Below are 17,899 nucleotides of genomic sequence, written 5' to 3'. Positions count from 1 at the left end.
GAAAACAAGTGCAAGTGAAGAGATCTTGAACTTATTAGCCTGACTTATCAGCCATGTGAAGGGTCGAGATGGCGACTAGAGGGGGGGTGAATAGTCTTTTCTAAAACTTAAACGCGTCGGCTAACCGATACAAATGCGGAATTAAAACTATCGGTCTAGCCAAGACTATACCCCACTATATATGTTCACTAGCACCTTGCAAATATAACAATTATGCAACAAAGGTGCCGGGCTAGTTAGAGCTCTCCTAAACAATTCTAGGAGTAAGGTTACACAAACCTATGCCACTAGTACTTTAAGCAACAAGGGAGCTCCTACACATGCTAGTAAGCAAAAGCATAAAGCTAACTAAGCTTACTAGCAATACTCAATAACAAGGCAACCAATGCCTAATTAGAGAGCGTAAATACTTAGCTACACAAACTAAGCAATGTGACTAACAAGGTTACTAAAACCAAATTAGCCACGCAAGGGAGCTACTTCTATACTACACAAGCAAGAAGGTAATTAGCAAGCTACACAAGCTATCTAATTACAAGAGCAACTACACAAGCTTAATATGTATAAAAGTAATTGCAAGCTTGTGTAATGGGGATGCAAACCAACGGGAAGAACGAGGTTGACACGATGATTTTTCTCCCGAGGTTCACGTGTTTGCCAACACGCTAGTCCCCGTTGTGTCGACCGCTCACTTGGTGGTTCGGCGGCTAATTAGTATCACCCGCTAAGCCCGCACGTCGGGCGCCGCAAGAACCTACCCCTTGAGTGAGGGTAGCTCAATGACACGCTTTACTAGAGTTGCTCTTCGCGGCTCCCGCGGGGCGAGCACAATGCCCCTCACAAGCACTTCTCCGGAGCGCCGCACAAGCTTCTTGCGCGCTTTGACGGAGACCACCACCAAGCCATCTAGGAGGTGGCAACCTCCAAGAGTAACAAGCACCACCGGCTTGCAACTCGATCACCTAGTGCCACTCGATGCAACCTCACGATGCAATCACACTAGAATCACTCACTCACACAATCGAATGATCACTATCAAGTATATGTGTGATGGAGGGCTCCCAAGCACTCACAAGCATGGACACTAAGTCCCTTGAGGTGCTCCACACCAGCCATGGCCGAAGGTCACTTCTATTTATAGCCCCAAGGGCTAAACTAGCCGTTACCCCTTCACTGGGCAACGGTCGGGCCGACCGGACGCTCCGGTCGTGTTGACCGGACGCTGGACCTCAGCGTCCGATCGCCCACAGACGGCCACGTGTCCCGACTCCAACGGTCACTTGACATGATTGGACGCAGCAGCTTTCAACTGACCGGACGCTGAACCCCCAGCGTCCGGTCGTTTCCAGTAAGGTACCGACCTCGACCGGACGTGTCCGGTCACACTTGATCGGACGCAGCCAGCGTCCGGTCACACTCCAGCTTCTGCGTCATCGTACGTCAGCCTGACCGGACGTAGCCTGCCAGCGTTCGGTGCATTCAGATCCAGTGTCCGGTCAGTTGACCGATGCCAGCATCTTCGCGACCAACTCGTTCTTAGTTCTAACTTCTTCACCCTTGCACCAATGTGCTAATCACCAAGAATTTGCATCCGGCGCAATAGAAAATAGGCATTCCATTTTCCCGAAAGCGCCGAATCCTTTGTAAATGTGCAAACACCACCAAGTGTACACCATCATGTGTATGTGTGTTAGCATTTTCACAATTATTTCCCAAAGGATGTTAGCCACTCAACTTGCCACGCCACTCGATCCTAGCGACAATGCAAAGTTAGATCACTTGAGTGGCACTAGATGACCGATATGCAAACAAGTTTGCCCCTCTTGATAGTACGACCATCTATCCTAAACCCGGTCATAAACTTCTCTACACACCTATGACCGGTGAAATGAAATGCCCTAGGTTATACCTTTGCCTTGCGCATTCCATTCCATCTCCTTCAATGTCGATGCAACACATGCACCAACACGATCAACAATGATATGATCCACTTCATATCATCACATGATTATATTGGTTCATCGATCTTGACTCTACTTGCTCTTCACCATTGCCATCGTCCATCGGCGCCAAGTCTTGCTCAAGCTTCACCGCCATGCGGTCCATCACTCCAAAGCCTTCGACTTGCCCTTCACGCTTGCAACCGGTCCATCAAGCCAAGTCTTGTCTTGATCTTCTCCACCTTGATCACATGACTCAATGTCATGTCTCATGTGCAATAAGCTCCTTCATCATCACATGTGTGAGCTTTGCAACATCTCCAAGCCATTTTCACCTTTATGGCATATGTTGCTCACACACATGTACCTGTGGACTAATCACATGTGTATCTCACATAAACACAATTAGTCCACCTAAGTTGTCACTCAATTACCAAAACCAAACAAGGACCTTTCACCATGGCACGGTACCAGTGAAGCCAACAGGGCCGGCCATCCGTGAAGAAAGTGGAGCGGAGGCTATGGAGGTCCACCAGAAAACCAACCAATAAAACAATGACATGTGGCAGGGAACAAGGAAATCGGAACAGGGGATTGCAAAACTATCGCCTTGTTTATTTTTAAGCATTATTAAAAGATCTTACATGAAAGGGAAAATGATCAGTGGGCTATGGACCTGAGATAAGTTACCCCATCCATATCATATCCCACGAAGTTTCTCCATGAACTGCAGTCATCTAACTTGTCCACTTCCTTGGTTGCTAGGCTCACTGCAAAGGTTCCAGGATTAGTGCTGCCTCTGCCGAGCGTGAACAAGAGGATGCCACTCTTCTCGTAGAACCAATGGAGGTTGATGTCGACCGCACGTTTTACCTTGAGCCGTGTCAATCTGACGGAACCTTCCCCTAGTAGGATTGATCTCATCCGACTTAGTCCAATGATCGAGTCGGACCTTTTGACGATGTCATGATTGGAGACACACAACCGACCACTGGTCGGCGGACCCCTGTCACATAGCGCTATAAGAGAGAGGTGAGGGTCAGGACACTAGACACGAGGTTTGACGCCGTCACTGGACCCTACCAAAGAACCCTAGAAGCCCCTCCGATCGTAGGCGCGCTGCAAGTGACGGGAAGCACTGCCGGCAGCGCCCCGTCCTCTGGACTCCACCGTGCCTACGCCGCCACGACACCGGCGTCCACGTCGCTATGGCGCCATGGATGCAACTGCGCTAGGGTGAGGTATAGAAACAAGTTTCCCCATCTAAGTCAAGTTTATCCCCTGATCTATGTTTTAGAGGTACTATGATCTATCAATGGTACCAGAGCCGAGTTTTCTAGTGTGTAGATCTAGATCGGGGTAGTAGCAGTTTAGAAGAAGATGAGAAAGATCCAATTCGGATCGAAGCAGAGGGATGCGAACCCAACCCTAGAAGGGGAAGAGCATCAGAAGAAAGAGGGTTCGATTTGGCCCGATTCGGATCGACCCAAATCCGAACCCTAACCAGCGTAGATCGATTTGGGGAAGAAAAACAGAAGCAGAGGGTTCGCGACGAATCCTAACCATAACCCGACTCGATCCAAACCCTAACCCTAGAAAACCGAGAACAGAAAGGGGAGCATCTACTGGGGCTTCTTCACCGCCGTCGCACCGCCGCTATGCGGGAAGAAAGCCCCGACGCCACGTGGGTAGCCGAGCTGCCGTTCGCCACCGAGATGCCGATGTGCGGGCTCGGAATCTAGGGCGCAGCCACAAGGCCACTCGACGGTGACGCGGTCAGCCTTGGGTGAGCGAGCGCGCTGGCGAGGGGCTCCATAGTGGCGCCACCACCTTCTTTTTTTCTGGCCACCACGGGCTGCCGTCGGCCGTCGTGGTCGTCTCTGACTGCGGCACTGAGGAAGAGATGGGTGGCATCCTTCGGGTATGGCTGCATCGATTAAGTTCGACCTTCACTGCTCGATTTAGATTAAGATCAAGTTATCGGCTCTACCTAAGGGTGGCATCCTTCGGGTAGATTCATTAAGTTACCAATCTTGCTGATGTTCTTATTTGTATTGGTATAACAGCGTTGTGAGCTTAGCCAAAGCCCTCCCACTCATCTCCATCATTGATTCATCATCTTTGTAAGATTAGTAGTGAATCCAAGTATATTGCTTGAGTGATTGCATCTAGAGGCACTTGGTGTTCGTGTTTCACTGTAGGATTCGCTTGTTACTCTTGGTGGTTGGCGCCACCTAGACGGCTTGGAGCAGCAAGGATTGTCGAGCGGAGGAAGGTGCTTGTCTCCGACTCCAATCATGGTGATTGTGAGGGGTTCTTGACCTTTCCCCGGCGGAGAACCAAAAGGTACTCTAGTGGATGCTCGTGGTTTGTGTGATCCTCATCTTACGTTGGTTGTGCGGCACCCGGTTGCGGGTTTGGCATGTGATGCCAATTATCACGTGAACCTCCAAGTGAGTGAATCGCCACAACGGGAACTAGCTTGCCGGCAAGCAAGTGAACTTCGGAGGAAAAGTCATTGTGTCTTGATTGTTTCCTTAGTATTCACTGATTGATCACTTGTCACGACGGTATACCTCTCTGCCACTCTCTTGTATTACATTGTGCCTTTACTTGTGTAGAGCTTGTGGTAATTAAAACTAGTTAGTGTAGCTCTTAGTTGTAATTATCTTGCTAGCTTGCTCACTTAGGTGTAAATTAGTGACTTAGTCTTGTTGTGATATACTAGTGATCATAGATTTTAGAATTGGGCAAGTGGCTTGCAACACAAGTGTAGTTCTAGCGCAAAATTCGCTTCGCCATCTTATTTACTAATCACTTGCCTTGATGTAGTTGTAGAATTTTTAATATGCTATTCACCCTCTGCTAGCCATTAGAACCTTTCAGATGGGCCGGCACAGGCCCGACCTGAAAAAGCACGACACTAGCACGGCACGGGGCACGGGTCCCATAGTGCCGGTGCTGGCATAGGCACGATATATGTCCGTGCCTAGGCTACAGGCCTGGCCCGTAGTGCCAGCACGGACACGGCATGATGGTGGCTCGATTATTCTCGATTGTTGAATGGACTTGCAGTATTTCTAACCGTTGGATTGACTGGCAACATTCCTGACCTAGGTATAAAAGTAACTCCCTCCTCATTCTGTCTCATTCTTTGTCCTCCTAGCCGCCGTTCATTTCTCTCGCTACTCCTCCCGTACTCCTCCCGAGTCCCAACCACAAGAAACTCTCAGGGCCGCTGCCGGCCCTAAGTTTTCAAGGGCCCTAAGGCGAACTCATTACGATGGGCCCTCAAGACTATGTATATGTTTGTTTAGTATAGATATACACGTATATCTAATTTCACTTGCAAAACAAAAACAAATATAATGATATATTCTCAATTTTTATGGGAATATATTCTCATTTTAAACTATTTAATAATGATCGATAACAACACTATTATAAGCTGATCATATCCGTCATATCTATTGCCTGGATAGTCCTGAATGCCTAGCTGTTGCTGTCATGCTGCACCACGATTGAGAATTGAGAATTGAATCTTGGCGTCACATGCTAGTACTGATCCCTGAATCTGATGGCCGATGCCCGATGGCCATGGCCAGTCGCTGGTCAGGATGCCAAGCTCCTGCTCGCTTGTTGCACGCCAGCACAGCTCGGCTGATGCCTGCATCGCGAGGAGCCATGGTGAATCGGCGATCGAGTAGTTGGCGCGGGCGGCGCATGCTGTCACTGCATGAGGCAACTGAATCACCAAAGCACACGAGGCCAGGCCAGGAGTAGTGACGTGAGGATGAGTCGATGGATCATGGATGCGCGGACGTTTCATCTTCGTATTGCTTGGGCCTTCTTCTCGTCACTCCTCCTCCGGGAGGCCTACAGCTAATGGTCTATGGGATTGCATACCTGGGTTTGGGCCCTTGTCTGAGCTGGCCCCCCCAGCGGTCGCACCCCTCGCCCCTCCCCTAGGGCCGGCCCTGCTCAGGGCCTCTCCGCATCTCACTCCCTAGGCTGGCGGCCGGTGGTCCCAGGCCACTCCCTCCCCCGCTCTTCTCCTCGTGGCGCGGATACAACGGTGGTGGCGCGACGGCGTTCACACGAGGCACGGCTGCAACGGCGACGACGACACGGGGGCGCAGCGGGTCCGAGGAATGGTGGCGGCGTGCGGACGCACGGCCTCGGCGTGGGGAGCGGCATCACGAGCTCGGCGCGGCACAACTCCAACTGCGACGGCAGAGCGAAGAACCGGCGGCGACAGCACGGCTGGAGCGAACTCGGGCCGGCACGGATCCGACGGGCCGTCGTGCCCATCGGCACGGCACGGCACAGCTAAGCCTCCATAGTGCTATGCCTAGGCTCTAACTTTGACATCAGGCACGACATGACTAAACCACCGAGCCACATAGTGCCGTGCCAAACCGTGCCGGTGCCGTGTAGTGCGGCCTAGTTGGCCATGTATATTATCCACGCCACAGAGACCGAGCTGATGATGAAGCTCATGACCCCGGCGTCGGGGACGCGATGATTGACCAATCGGGCGCGCTGGAGGCTATGCATGGCCTGCTGGGAACAAGCCAGCGGACCAAGGTGATGCAGCGGCGTCCAAATCGTCGAGATGTGCGCCACGGGTTCCAACTGTCCTAGAGGCATGGCGTGGCGAGCCAGGCAGCGGCTGATCAGAACGCCCCTGCAGCGCGAGACAAGGACAAGGTGAAGCTCTGGAACGTCCTCTCGGTGCGCTCTGCTCTGCTTTCTCGTTCCTTGATTAGCACTTAGCAGCGGTTAATGCACCATCCTGCCAATTGTTTTTGCTTCGAATACAATGCTTGGCATATGTCCTAATAGGGCTGCACACAACCGTGTCGTTTTATACAAATAATTACTCATCAGTGCAACAAAGATTGTTCAAAACAATCCAGCCATGATTTTTTTTACGATGTGTCAAACATGTGTACATTGTGTTTTATTATTTTCTGCAAATTTGTTGCTGCAGGTGTCAACAAAAAATTCATGCTCCCCGTGCAACGCATGAGCATTTATCCAGTCTATATTTATATCTTATTAATAAAGAGATAAAATTTCTACCACAGAATTTTTTGTCCAACTAAGACATCCACTACCGTTTACGTATTTCTCCTGTCCAAGTGGGGTTTCCGTGTCTATTAACCACACGTTTAGCCAACTATGGAAACGCCAGCCTGTCCTGTCCACCCACGAAAACACTTTTCTTCTTTGTTTTTATCGTCGGTTCGGTCCTTGTTCTTTCTCTTCCTCCTATTTTTTCTATATATAAACATAAAAAATAAATAATCAATGTAATACTATAACTCTTTGAACTCTAAACTTTTCTATAAATACAATAAAATAATAAATATAATATTACTGCTCCTTGAACTCTAGATTCTTTCCTATAAATAAATACTCCCCTCACTGAATTGTTGATGTAGCTTTGATTAGGAATAAAATTAATTTATGGGTAAGGCTAGCGTCCGGACGTCCGGCCCCAGGCCCGCGTCTGGAGACAGCTCCCGCGCCCCGTGCCCACATCGCATCCCACGCACTTTGTCCCATTCCCAACCAGCGTCAGAGTCCGGAACCATGGCCCGTGCCCCCCCGCATGACAAAATCGCGCCCCCGCGCCCATCCGCGTCCGCACGGAGGAACCATTCGCTCATCTAAAGGCCTCAGGCACCTCCACGTGAACCACGACGGCACACGCAGCAGCAAGCAGACAGCAGCCCGCAACACAAGATCTACTTTTGAAACATCCAGATAAAACATTTGCAACATACGTCTGAAAACAAATGAAACACTTAAAGCATGTGAGTATAGCCATTGCAACATGTGCAACACCAGATCAAATTTTAAAACATGCAGATGAAATATTTGAAATAAACGTCTGAAACACCTAAAACACTTAAAACATACACTTGCAACATGCGTATATTACCATTGCAACATATGCAACATTCCAAATCGACTTTTACAACACTCAGATTAAACACTTGAAACATAAGTGAGAAACACTTGAAACACTTCAAACACGGCGTCGTCGGCAGCCATAGCCTACCTAGTTGGGGATTGCGGTAACCAGCCAGCTCTGGTGTAAAGGGAACGTTGAGGACAAACAACCCAACGTGCGTAGGTCTCCTCTTCCTGCCACGGGAGATTGTCCAGACCAGCGGCGACCTACTCCTGGTGGCGCCGGGGTGGTGGTGGCGTGGTGCCCGCTATGGCTGCAATAGATGAGGTGGACAGGGGCGCGCCGGTGATAGGGTCGAGGCACGGGGTGGTGGTGCGGCGTGGCAGGGGGAAGGTCGCTGCGTGCGCAGGGAAGGGCGGTGGATGCGCGGTGATGCTCCGACAGCCAGATGCGAGTGCAATGGGGAACAACACACCTGTTGAGTTGTCTGTTGTGCAAGCCCATCAAGAGAGCATCCGGATAGGGTCGGACACATGTGTCTAAGTATTAGTGAAAATTTATTCTTATTATTAGAACATGGTCCGTGGATGGTCCAATTAACAATAAAACTGTGAATTGAAACGTTGAGCAGTTTATTAACAATCTAATCCAAATGAATGTATCCACAAGTTATACGCATATACCAACGCAATCAGACTAGGGCTACCAGGGCTACCACATGAAAATCGAGAGAGGTATCCATTATAATCATGAACAGACTGACCAATCCTTCATATGTACCAACTAAGTTGTCACCGACTATAATCATATACTAAAATTATATATTTTTATAGAAAGTCAACGAACTCAATATTTAACAACACAGATACATGTATATTATGAAAATTAAAGTTATGGTATATTTATAAGTAAATATTTTTTATCTTACAATATAGGGAAAAAACCTATCAAATTATGTTTATTTCGATACAACCTTAATAGGATATTGTCATATTAGTAACGTCGATATTAATTTAGGTCGTGGATGTCATGGTCACCATAAAATAAATTATAGATTTTAAATTTTATAAAATAATATAATATAAAAGATAAATAGATATGTAACGTTTTTGTCCTTGCTTCCTATTAATATTGATAACTTTTTTTCTCCTTGCTTCCTATTAACATCAACAACGTTTTTTCTCTTACCGGAACGCACGAGCAATTTTGCTAGTATATGTATATGTATCGAGGACTTTAGTAGAAAACCGTGTCTGGTTTGGCCGCTAAGGGCACCATCAGCGCGGGCGAACAAAGCTGTTAGCCTTATGGAAAAAAAAAATACAGTACACATAAGCAAGCAGTAAAGAGAACTCGCATCCTCCCAACGCAGACACACACTCTATTACACATAAGCTGTGCGGCTGATAAGCCGACTGATGTGTATCATGTTTAAGCGAATGTTCTGCAGCCTATTTCGGAGGATGTATCGGTGCTAGGACACCACCCTTCCTCTGTAACGCGAGACTGAGTTGTGGCCTCAACTTTTTGTCAGATGAGGCCTCTGCGAGACCACCGTTTGCTGTGACATGGACAATGGATGCTGAGATGGAACTTGGGGCAGTACGCCAGCCAGGTGCCTTTGGGAAAGCCCTAAGAAAACTCCTTGTCCGTGTTCGTTGTGCGAGCGGCAGAACGTGGATAGGCTGCGTGTGGTGTAGCTGGCACCTCCCCGCCGTTCGTCCCCGCCGCGACACGAGTCCGTCCTCCTGGCCACTATCACTACCACAGTGACTTCGTCAAGGACCCACGCGTCAGCGACTTCATCTATGTAGCAACAAGCAACCGTAGCCGTAGGCCCGTAGCCCGCCGCGGCGGAACTGCCGAACCACCACCTCCCTGGCTCCCTCCGCCGCCAGCCTGCCTGCCTGGTTGCCTCCCGGCTGGCTGCCCCCGCCTCCGCTGCGGCGTGCGCCATTGCTCCCCACGCCGAGAGCACGCAAGACAAGACACGGGAGGGAAGCACCAAGAACCTATACTCCAAACAACAAAGGGGTAGCGGCAAAGGCAAGGCAAAAAGGATGCGGTTATATACTCCCATTCCCATATGCTTCCCTTCCACTGCGCTGCCTCCGCAACTACCGCCTCTGCTGTTGCCGCGGCCACCCCACCGCCTCGCGTCCGTCCTCGCTCCTCGCTCAGCGGCGCGGCGCCGCGGACTCCCGCCCCCTCCTCCGGCCGTGACCTCTATCATGCGCCGGTGCGGTCGCCGCAGGGCCGCGCCCCCTCCGGCCGCTGCCGGCGGCGGCGGGGAGGTCGCTGCCCCCGATGCCCAAGAAAAGGTGAGGCTTTGCTGGCTTCTCTACTCTACCCGGTTCTGGGCATCTGTGCGTCATCGGCTCGGCCTTCGCTTTGTTTAGTTCACTTTGATTTTAGTCTTCGTAGTAGTAGTAGTGGACTGCTCAGAATCCGCGTCTCCAGGTTTCGGTTCGCGGTGCCACTGCCGCATTGGCTTGTAGTTTTGTACCGCTGCATAGATAGATTTCGCTGTGGACTTGTTCGACTGGTGTGAGGATCAGGTTCACTGGAGCCTCGAGGTGTGTGCTAGATGAGAATAAATTTGGCGACAAGTGACTGTTTAGATGCTTTTGTAGATAGATGCCTGTACCTAATTATGCTAAGTTACCCTTCTCTATCAATGAAATTGGCACAATCTCGTGCCTGTGCGTTTTTTTTAATTAAGCCAAGTTCAAATCTGGATGCATGATCGTTGTGATGTCTTAGCGTGCTTCAACTGATTGGATAATTGTCAAACTTTACAAGCTCTGAGATACACTACCGTAGTTTAGATGCAATTCTAGTTTGTGAGTATGTTTTAACGCTCTGTGATTGCTCATCACTCTTTCGTAGAGAAGATGTGGAAACATAGATTACATCTGTCACTTCTGGTTTGTTTCATGTTACAAGTCACTTCTGGTTCATTGCTATTTGCTAAGTGCTGATGAATGTGAACTTCTCTTTTTGGTGTCTTGCTGGTACCTGCAGAGAGATGGTACAGACCTCAAGACACTACCTACAAGATTTTGGAAAGTTGCTGCTCCCTACTGGTGGTCTGAGGATAAAACCCAAGCAAGGCTGAGGCTTGCTGCTGTGTTTGCTCTCACATTGGGAACCACAGGGATTAGTGTTGGATTTAACTTCCTCGGTCGTGACTTCTACAATGCCCTTGCTGGTATGGCTTGGTGTTCTGTTAAAATTGCTATGCTTTTGTAAATTTAGTATTAACGTTCTGGATAAATACTCAAACACAGAATAGCCAGCACACTTGATAAGACTACGAATTTAGGATAAGGGGAGGAGGTGTTTCTTTAAAGCACATAAAGGGTTATTCATTATAAAAAAATAATTATCTCATTTAGATTTCGGTGATCTTTGTATCCAATGGCAAAAATAATGACATTTTTTCTCTCTCGAACACGCAGGAGAGCTGCGTATCTTTGTATTATATAGGGAAAAAAGAGTGGTCCTTACAAAACCCCTCTTACTAGGACCAAGGTAAGAGGGGGTAAAACAAAACAAATAGAAGAGCCTTTCTGAGATTACAATAAATCAACCCGACTAACCAATTGCACTGGACCTAGAGCCCAAGACGCCCTAGTTCAAGGTTTTGGAGGTTTCTTGCCCCAGCCAGAACCCAGAGATGTCCCTCCAGCTGCAAGTTTCTCAATGAGGTTGAGACACTTGGTGAAGCTCCATAAAAAACACAGGCGTTTCGTTGCTTCCACAAAATCGATGCCCCCAAAATGACGGAGTTTACTCCTTTCCTGTGTTCTTTACCAACTCCTTTGCTGATTTTCCTCCACCAAGTGGCAAAGCTATGTTCCGTTCTATTAGGTACCAGCTGCTGTAAATTAAGTGGAGAGAGCACACTATGCCAAAAATTGTCTTGCAAAGATTCATGTTGTAAGAATATGCTGAATAGTTTCGTCTTCTTGGTCACAGAGTAGGCATTTATCTGGATGAGGAAGCCCCCTCTTTGTTAGCTGATCTGCTGTCCAGCATTTATCTTTTATGGCTAGCCAAAGGAACATCTTGCACTTTTCTGGTGCCCAAGATTTGTATGCTGACTTGGAAGAGAAGGAACCTGATATGTCATGCTTCCAATGATGCTGATCATCATCATTTGTGAGGGTAAAATTGAGAAGAGCATCCCAAAGTTGGAGGAACTCTATCAGACCATTAAGAGAAAGGCCACCACGTATGTCCTGTACCCACGCCCGGTTGTCCAACGTCTCCTCGGCCGTGCGAGTTTTTAGGATCCTTGATTGCAGACAAGCTGCAACCTCCAGTGCCATGTCTACTAGGGAGCAACCATGTAACCAACGGTCTGTCCAGAATAAGGTGTTTCTTCCATAGCCCACGTTTGTTATGATCGAGATTGCAAACATTCTTCGGGCATGTGGATGAGAGGGGATTTCCAAACCTGACCATGCTCTATCTGTTTAAGTTCTTTGCCACCATAACCACTTCATTTGTAAAGCCCATCCCATAATTTCAAGGTTCCTGGATACCCAAGCCACCTAGGTCCAAAGGCCTTTGCACTTTCACCATCCCACCACATTTGGACCATATAAACAAGTCTCCCTATGGCTAAAGGTTCATTTTGTACTATTCAAATTGGTTGTACAATAGCCTCTTGGGTTGTTTGCTTATACATGTTTTGTGTTTTCTTTTGCAAGATAAGGATCAACAAAAGTTTACCATGCAACTGCTCTACTACCTGGGTGCTTTTGCTGGAGGAATTCCGGTGAGCATATTGCTGCTCTTTTGTAGGTATTGCTCTTCATGCTGTTAGCCCATTACAACTATTTGTACTACCTTGGCTGGAGTAGCGAAGTGTTAGCATGTGACTAATATTTTACATTTTATGCAAAATTCCATTTCCCTATCAGCGACCATTTCGTAACACCAACACGATAACGACAACAATGATAGAGCCTTTCAGTCCCAATCAAGTTGGTACCAACAAAAGCCACAGTAGAGGGAGAGGGAGGTAATAACAGTATCAGTATTAACAATAACAGACACCAATAGCCTAACTCTTGGTTTGGACATGTGAATTGCTGATTTTCATGCACCAGCACTCCTATCTAAAGATAGTTCTTTGGTATATTCCATTCTCTCAAGTTTCTCAACTTTTCTGTAGCACAATATTGTACTAATATCTCGAAGGGAACATGACCAAAGATCTCTACAATTAACAATTTACACAAGTGGTTCATATTGTACCAGGAGCTGTCTCTATCATGCAAACTAATAAGCATCCTTAACAATAATTTGGCTTAATATGCAGTTTATGTTTTATGGAAGCCGTTTGTAGAATCCAAACCACTTGTTTGCCTAGTCTGTCTAGATCCAAGGCTTTGAGTTCTCCCCCTAGATGTCCCAAAGACACCATTAAAAAGTTACTGGTGGTTTTCTTTCCTGAAATCCAGCTGCTTATCTCCTCCTTTTAACAATATGTCCATGCAGAAGCCGTAGCACTGAATGCTCTAATTTCTGCGCTGAATGGCTAAGCTGCCACATCCTTAAACTTCATTTGTGGTTTCTGGCAGTTTTTATGGGCAATCTGTACTGCCTGTATTTGCATCTATTAATAGGCAAACATACTTCCTTTGTTTAATATTCCAGTGCCTTCTATTTGTGTTTGTAAAAACCTAATATTCTTGTTTCTCAACTCATCGTATCAAAATTTCTCACTGTTATGCAGTTCTTTGTCTTGAGAGACTATGCAAGAGAAACTCTTTCTTTGAGATGGCGATCTTGGATGACAAGTTATTATATGAAGCGTTACTTTAAAAACAGAACCTTTTACAAGATTCAATCTCAATCAATAATTGACAATCCAGATCAAAGGATAAATGATGATCTCAGCGCATTCACTGGAACAGCACTTGCATTCTCTCTCACACTTTTCAATGCTGCTGTGGACTTGGTATCATTCAGCAACATCCTCTGTGCAATCTACCCACCATTGTTTATTGTTCTTGTTGTCTACTCTCTTGGGGGTACTGCTATTAGTGTCTTCCTTGGTAAGGTATGTACTTGTCAATCATATATAATTTGCATAGAGTTATGTCAACATAACCAATAGTTGCTTATGCTTGCATCAACAGAATTTGGTCAGCTTGAACTTCATGCAAGAGAAGAAAGAAGCTGATTTTCGTTACGGACTTGTCCGTGTTAGAGAAAATGCTGAATCGATTGCTTTTTATGGTGGAGAGGAAAATGAATTGCAACTTTTATTGGATCGGTTCAGGAGGGCTTTTGAGAACCTAAGTGTAAGCATTACTGTACTTTTGCCATCTACTCTTGTTTATTATTTCTTCATTGCCTTTTTTTAGTTTCAAACACATTGCAAACCATGTTAAACTAGTTATCTTTCGGTGATGGCAACCATATTAATGACAGTTGGAATAGAGTATGAAGCTTGGAAACTGACCATAACTAGAACAAACAGAACTTCTTGTTTTCAGTCCTTCCTTTGTCTTTCTAGAAACAAATATTATGTAATTTGCTTGGGCTGTTCAAATATGCAAACAGCGTTGAGTTAGCAGAAATATCTTTCGTCATTTTCTTTTGCCAAATGATGTTCGGCGTTAGTATAGCAGATTACTTGTATTTCTATATCTTGGCTTTCTCTGCAACAAGATCTGATAATCATGTAGATCATACCTCTTGGGCAATAAATTTTCTTTTGTAATAATCAAATACAAGTCGTTGATTCTGACATATTCCAACAAACTGCTAATAATGGTGATACTGTGGCAGGTGAGTAACAGAGCCTGGGGAGGTGTGGGTCTACACCCCTACCACCCAGGTTCGAGTCCTCTTCAACTCGAATTTGGGTGCCTATTTTATTCTTATTTACATGCCACATAGTTCTTTGTAGGTTGGTTGAGTTCTTTTTTGCTGGAATAACGGGCTCTTTATGTGCTCTACCATTGAATTATCAAAAAAAAAAAAAAACTGGACCTGCGGGGGGAAAGACACCCCCCGGGCCATTGCATTAAGAAGAAGAACCTTCTCACGCAGGTCCAGAAAACCCCCGAACCCCTGCCCCACCCATACACAGCGGCACCGTACCCCTGTGAGAACAAGGCCATTCCTTGGACCTGTGCTTTGGCGTGGGACAGACAAGGGGATTTTTTTAACCCCAGCCTGAAATTCGCTCCCACGGGGAGTCGAACCCAGGACCTGAGGAGTGCCGCTGGGACGCTCTAACCAGTTGGACTAATTATCACCACAGCTTCTCTGTATTTTTATATTTAGCTATAAATTCCTGCTGTTAATTATTTTTCCAGGCTGGCCAGTTCATATATTTTATTTTATGTTGCAGGAATTGCTGATAGCTTCTCGGAATCTGGAGTTTTTCACCAATGGTTATCGATATTTGATTCAGATTCTGCCAGCTGCAGTTGTTGCTCCAATGTACTTCTCAGGGAAAATTGAGTTTGGAGTAATAAACCAATCGGTGTCTGCTTTCAATCATATCCTCAGTGATTTTTCTCTCATTGTTTTCCAATTTCAGTCAATTAGTGCATTCTCAGCAGTTATCGATCGTCTAGGTGACTTCTCTCTCCTCCCTTCTCTCGCTTCGTCCCTTCCTGCCTCCCTCCCTCCCTCTGTTAACTATAAATTCTTCTTAATATAGGTGAATTTGATGATCTATTGGATGGAAATGAATCCTCTCCATCATCTCAACGTGATAGCATTGATGGGATCAACATTGTTTTCAAAAGCAATGGTCCTTCTGTTCTTAGTTCTAATGGATCACTAACACAATCTGATCAAAGCATGGTTTTGGAAATTCGTAATTTGACATTGTTAACACCAAGAAGTGGAAATGTTCTTATTACTGGCCTCACTCTGGAACTAAAAGACAAGGACCACCTACTGGTATTTCATTTCTTTAACTACTTGCACATTTGGCAAAATAAATGTTAGCTCTGATACTTGACTGATCACTGAGGTGCTATGCTTATTTTCACTTTAGGTGATGGGACCTAGTGGAAGTGGGAAGACCTCACTATTACGTGCTTTGGCTGGCCTCTGGACTAGTGGTACTGGGGAGATCATATACCATGTGAGAAATTCTATGCAGCTTCAAAAATCAAATTCAAGTTCTGATGAGCCATCCAACATGAATTTAGAAGGCGGAGAATTGTTGCGAAGTTCCAAGCAAAGAAGAGATAATGGCATATTCTTCGTCCCACAAAGACCATATATGGTTCTGGGAACACTTCGTCAACAGTTGCTCTATCCTACATGGACTGAAAAGGCTCATCACTCACCAGATAATGATGCTCAAAATTCAGGTAGCTCTTCTTATGTTGCTCAAAATTGTTAGTTGTAGGATGTCGAACGAAACTACTTAAATCTGTTTGGAGTGTGTTCAGGAAAAAAAACTATTAAATGTACGTGCAAAGGTACTCATGGCAGCATTTTCATGAAATATGCATGTGCATTTATCCTAAATCCTTTTCCTTTTAAAATGAATAGCAGATCCTCTTCCTTTTCTGTCTGAAGTCTCCACATCAGATGGAGTCAGTGCCAAATCTGAGGTGCCCACAACGTCTGAACTGATCAAAGTCCTTGAGGTTGTTAAGTTGGGCTACATATTGCCTCGTTTTAATGGCTTGGACTCTATGCATGACTGGGCCAGTGTTCTTTCGCTGGGGGAGCAGCAGCGTCTTGCATTCGCCCGGTTGTTACTTGCTACACCCACTTTGGTCCTACTGGATGAGTCGACAAGCGCACTTGATGAAGCAAATGAGGTAAACTGAATTCTTGTTACTCTGCTATACTTCTTTTTGCTTGCTTGTTATGAAACACTGTAGTCATAGATTCATAGCCCACCGAGTGGCACAAATGTTTTCACCCATCACAGAGTAGAAGAAAAGGAAGGGGTTTGGTGTTCCAGGGCATCCCTTTGTATGGATGAAGAACTAATGTACTGTGTACTCACACCTACTTTTAAGTCAACTCTAACTAGTTTTATTTGTGCCACAGGCTCATCTATACAGTCAGATTGAAGCTGCAGGCATTACTTACATAAGCATCGGACACCGGAAAACACTTAACAAGTTCCACAGCAAGGTCCTGTACATTTCGAAGTCTGATTCGACAGACACAAATCTACGCAGCTGGGAGCTAAAGCCCACAGACCAGCTTCCACTTGAAGAGTCAACTCCATTCCCTTCATGATAACTTCAGTATTTGTCCCCCTGGTTGCCCCTTCCGCAGTTTTCGTCCAACATTTGGCCCCAACCAGAAGTATGGCTCACCCGTTACTCTGTCAGGTATCGCCAATAGGGCTACAAGCTGAATTTGGACTGTTTTGGGAGTTACTCTTCAGTTGGATCGTCAAGATTGTAATTGTTGCCATGCTACGAATGGCCGACCCTGGCTTCAGGATAGGATAGCTCATCTTTCCATGTGCCCTCAGACCTTAGAGAAGAGAACAGTATAGAATATACATAACTCGGATGCAAGTACTTATGGTCTTGGTGTTACTAGTCTTTGATCTGTATCTTAACTTGCTCTTATTCCAGAAGGAGCAACGGAGTCTTTTAATCGCAAAAAAAAGTAGTCTTTGCTCTGATTTTTACTCGATTCTTTGTTTGATTTATTTTTTTGAGGGGAATTCTTTGTTTGATGAAGCTGTGCTAGGAATTTCAGTTCTTAGACTCTGGACTGTGCTGGGCCGACCTCCCCCGTGAGGCCTATTTTTGTGTGCTCATGGGCTGTTCGATTAAAGGCCGGTAGCAGGCCGTTGGGTGGGGTCTCGAGTGCAACTACGGCCCGCATTCTTCTCGTTCTCTCTCAAAGAAAAAAAAAAGAAGCAGCTACGGCCGTTTGTTTCCCTCCAATAAAAGGAAAGGAAAGAGAAGGTACACACGTTCTTCCCCAATCCATCATCATCATCTGATCCCTGCCCTTGTTGTCCTCCAGATGATTTATCTGTCTGCTCGATTGAGTGGCTAGCTTTTTTTTT

At 46.3% G+C, this 17,899-nt stretch overlaps 1 protein-coding gene across 3 annotated transcripts; it reads left to right on the top strand.

The window, feature by feature from the left end:
• The first annotated feature begins 9,597 nt into the window (after positions 1–9,597).
• Positions 9,598–17,506, top strand: LOC136461565 (ABC transporter D family member 2, chloroplastic-like). Of its 3 annotated transcripts, none has more exons than XM_066460845.1 (10): positions 9,598–10,184; positions 10,888–11,074; positions 12,582–12,649; positions 13,613–13,939; positions 14,019–14,183; positions 15,242–15,470; positions 15,557–15,801; positions 15,899–16,220; positions 16,405–16,679; positions 16,915–17,506. In XM_066460845.1, exons 1-10 carry the CDS (start codon positions 9,924–9,926, stop codon positions 17,107–17,109), a joined length of 2,274 nt encoding a protein of 757 aa, XP_066316942.1. In that variant the 5' UTR covers positions 9,598–9,923; the 3' UTR covers positions 17,110–17,506. The 3 variants fall into 3 exon arrangements, with proteins under 3 accessions (XP_066316942.1, XP_066316943.1, XP_066316944.1); XM_066460846.1 differs by having other exon boundaries at positions 9,604–10,184; positions 16,408–16,679; XM_066460847.1 differs by lacking the exon at positions 9,598–10,184 and having other exon boundaries at positions 10,912–11,074; positions 12,587–12,649.
• The last annotated feature ends 393 nt before the right edge of the window (positions 17,507–17,899 follow it).

The sequence above is a fragment of the Miscanthus floridulus genome, chromosome 6 (genome assembly GCF_019320115.1).
Source record: "Miscanthus floridulus cultivar M001 chromosome 6, ASM1932011v1, whole genome shotgun sequence".
NCBI lineage: Eukaryota > Viridiplantae > Streptophyta > Magnoliopsida > Poales > Poaceae > Miscanthus > Miscanthus floridulus.
Note: the sequence above shows the minus strand (reverse complement) of the source record. Positions and strands in the feature narration are given on the sequence as shown.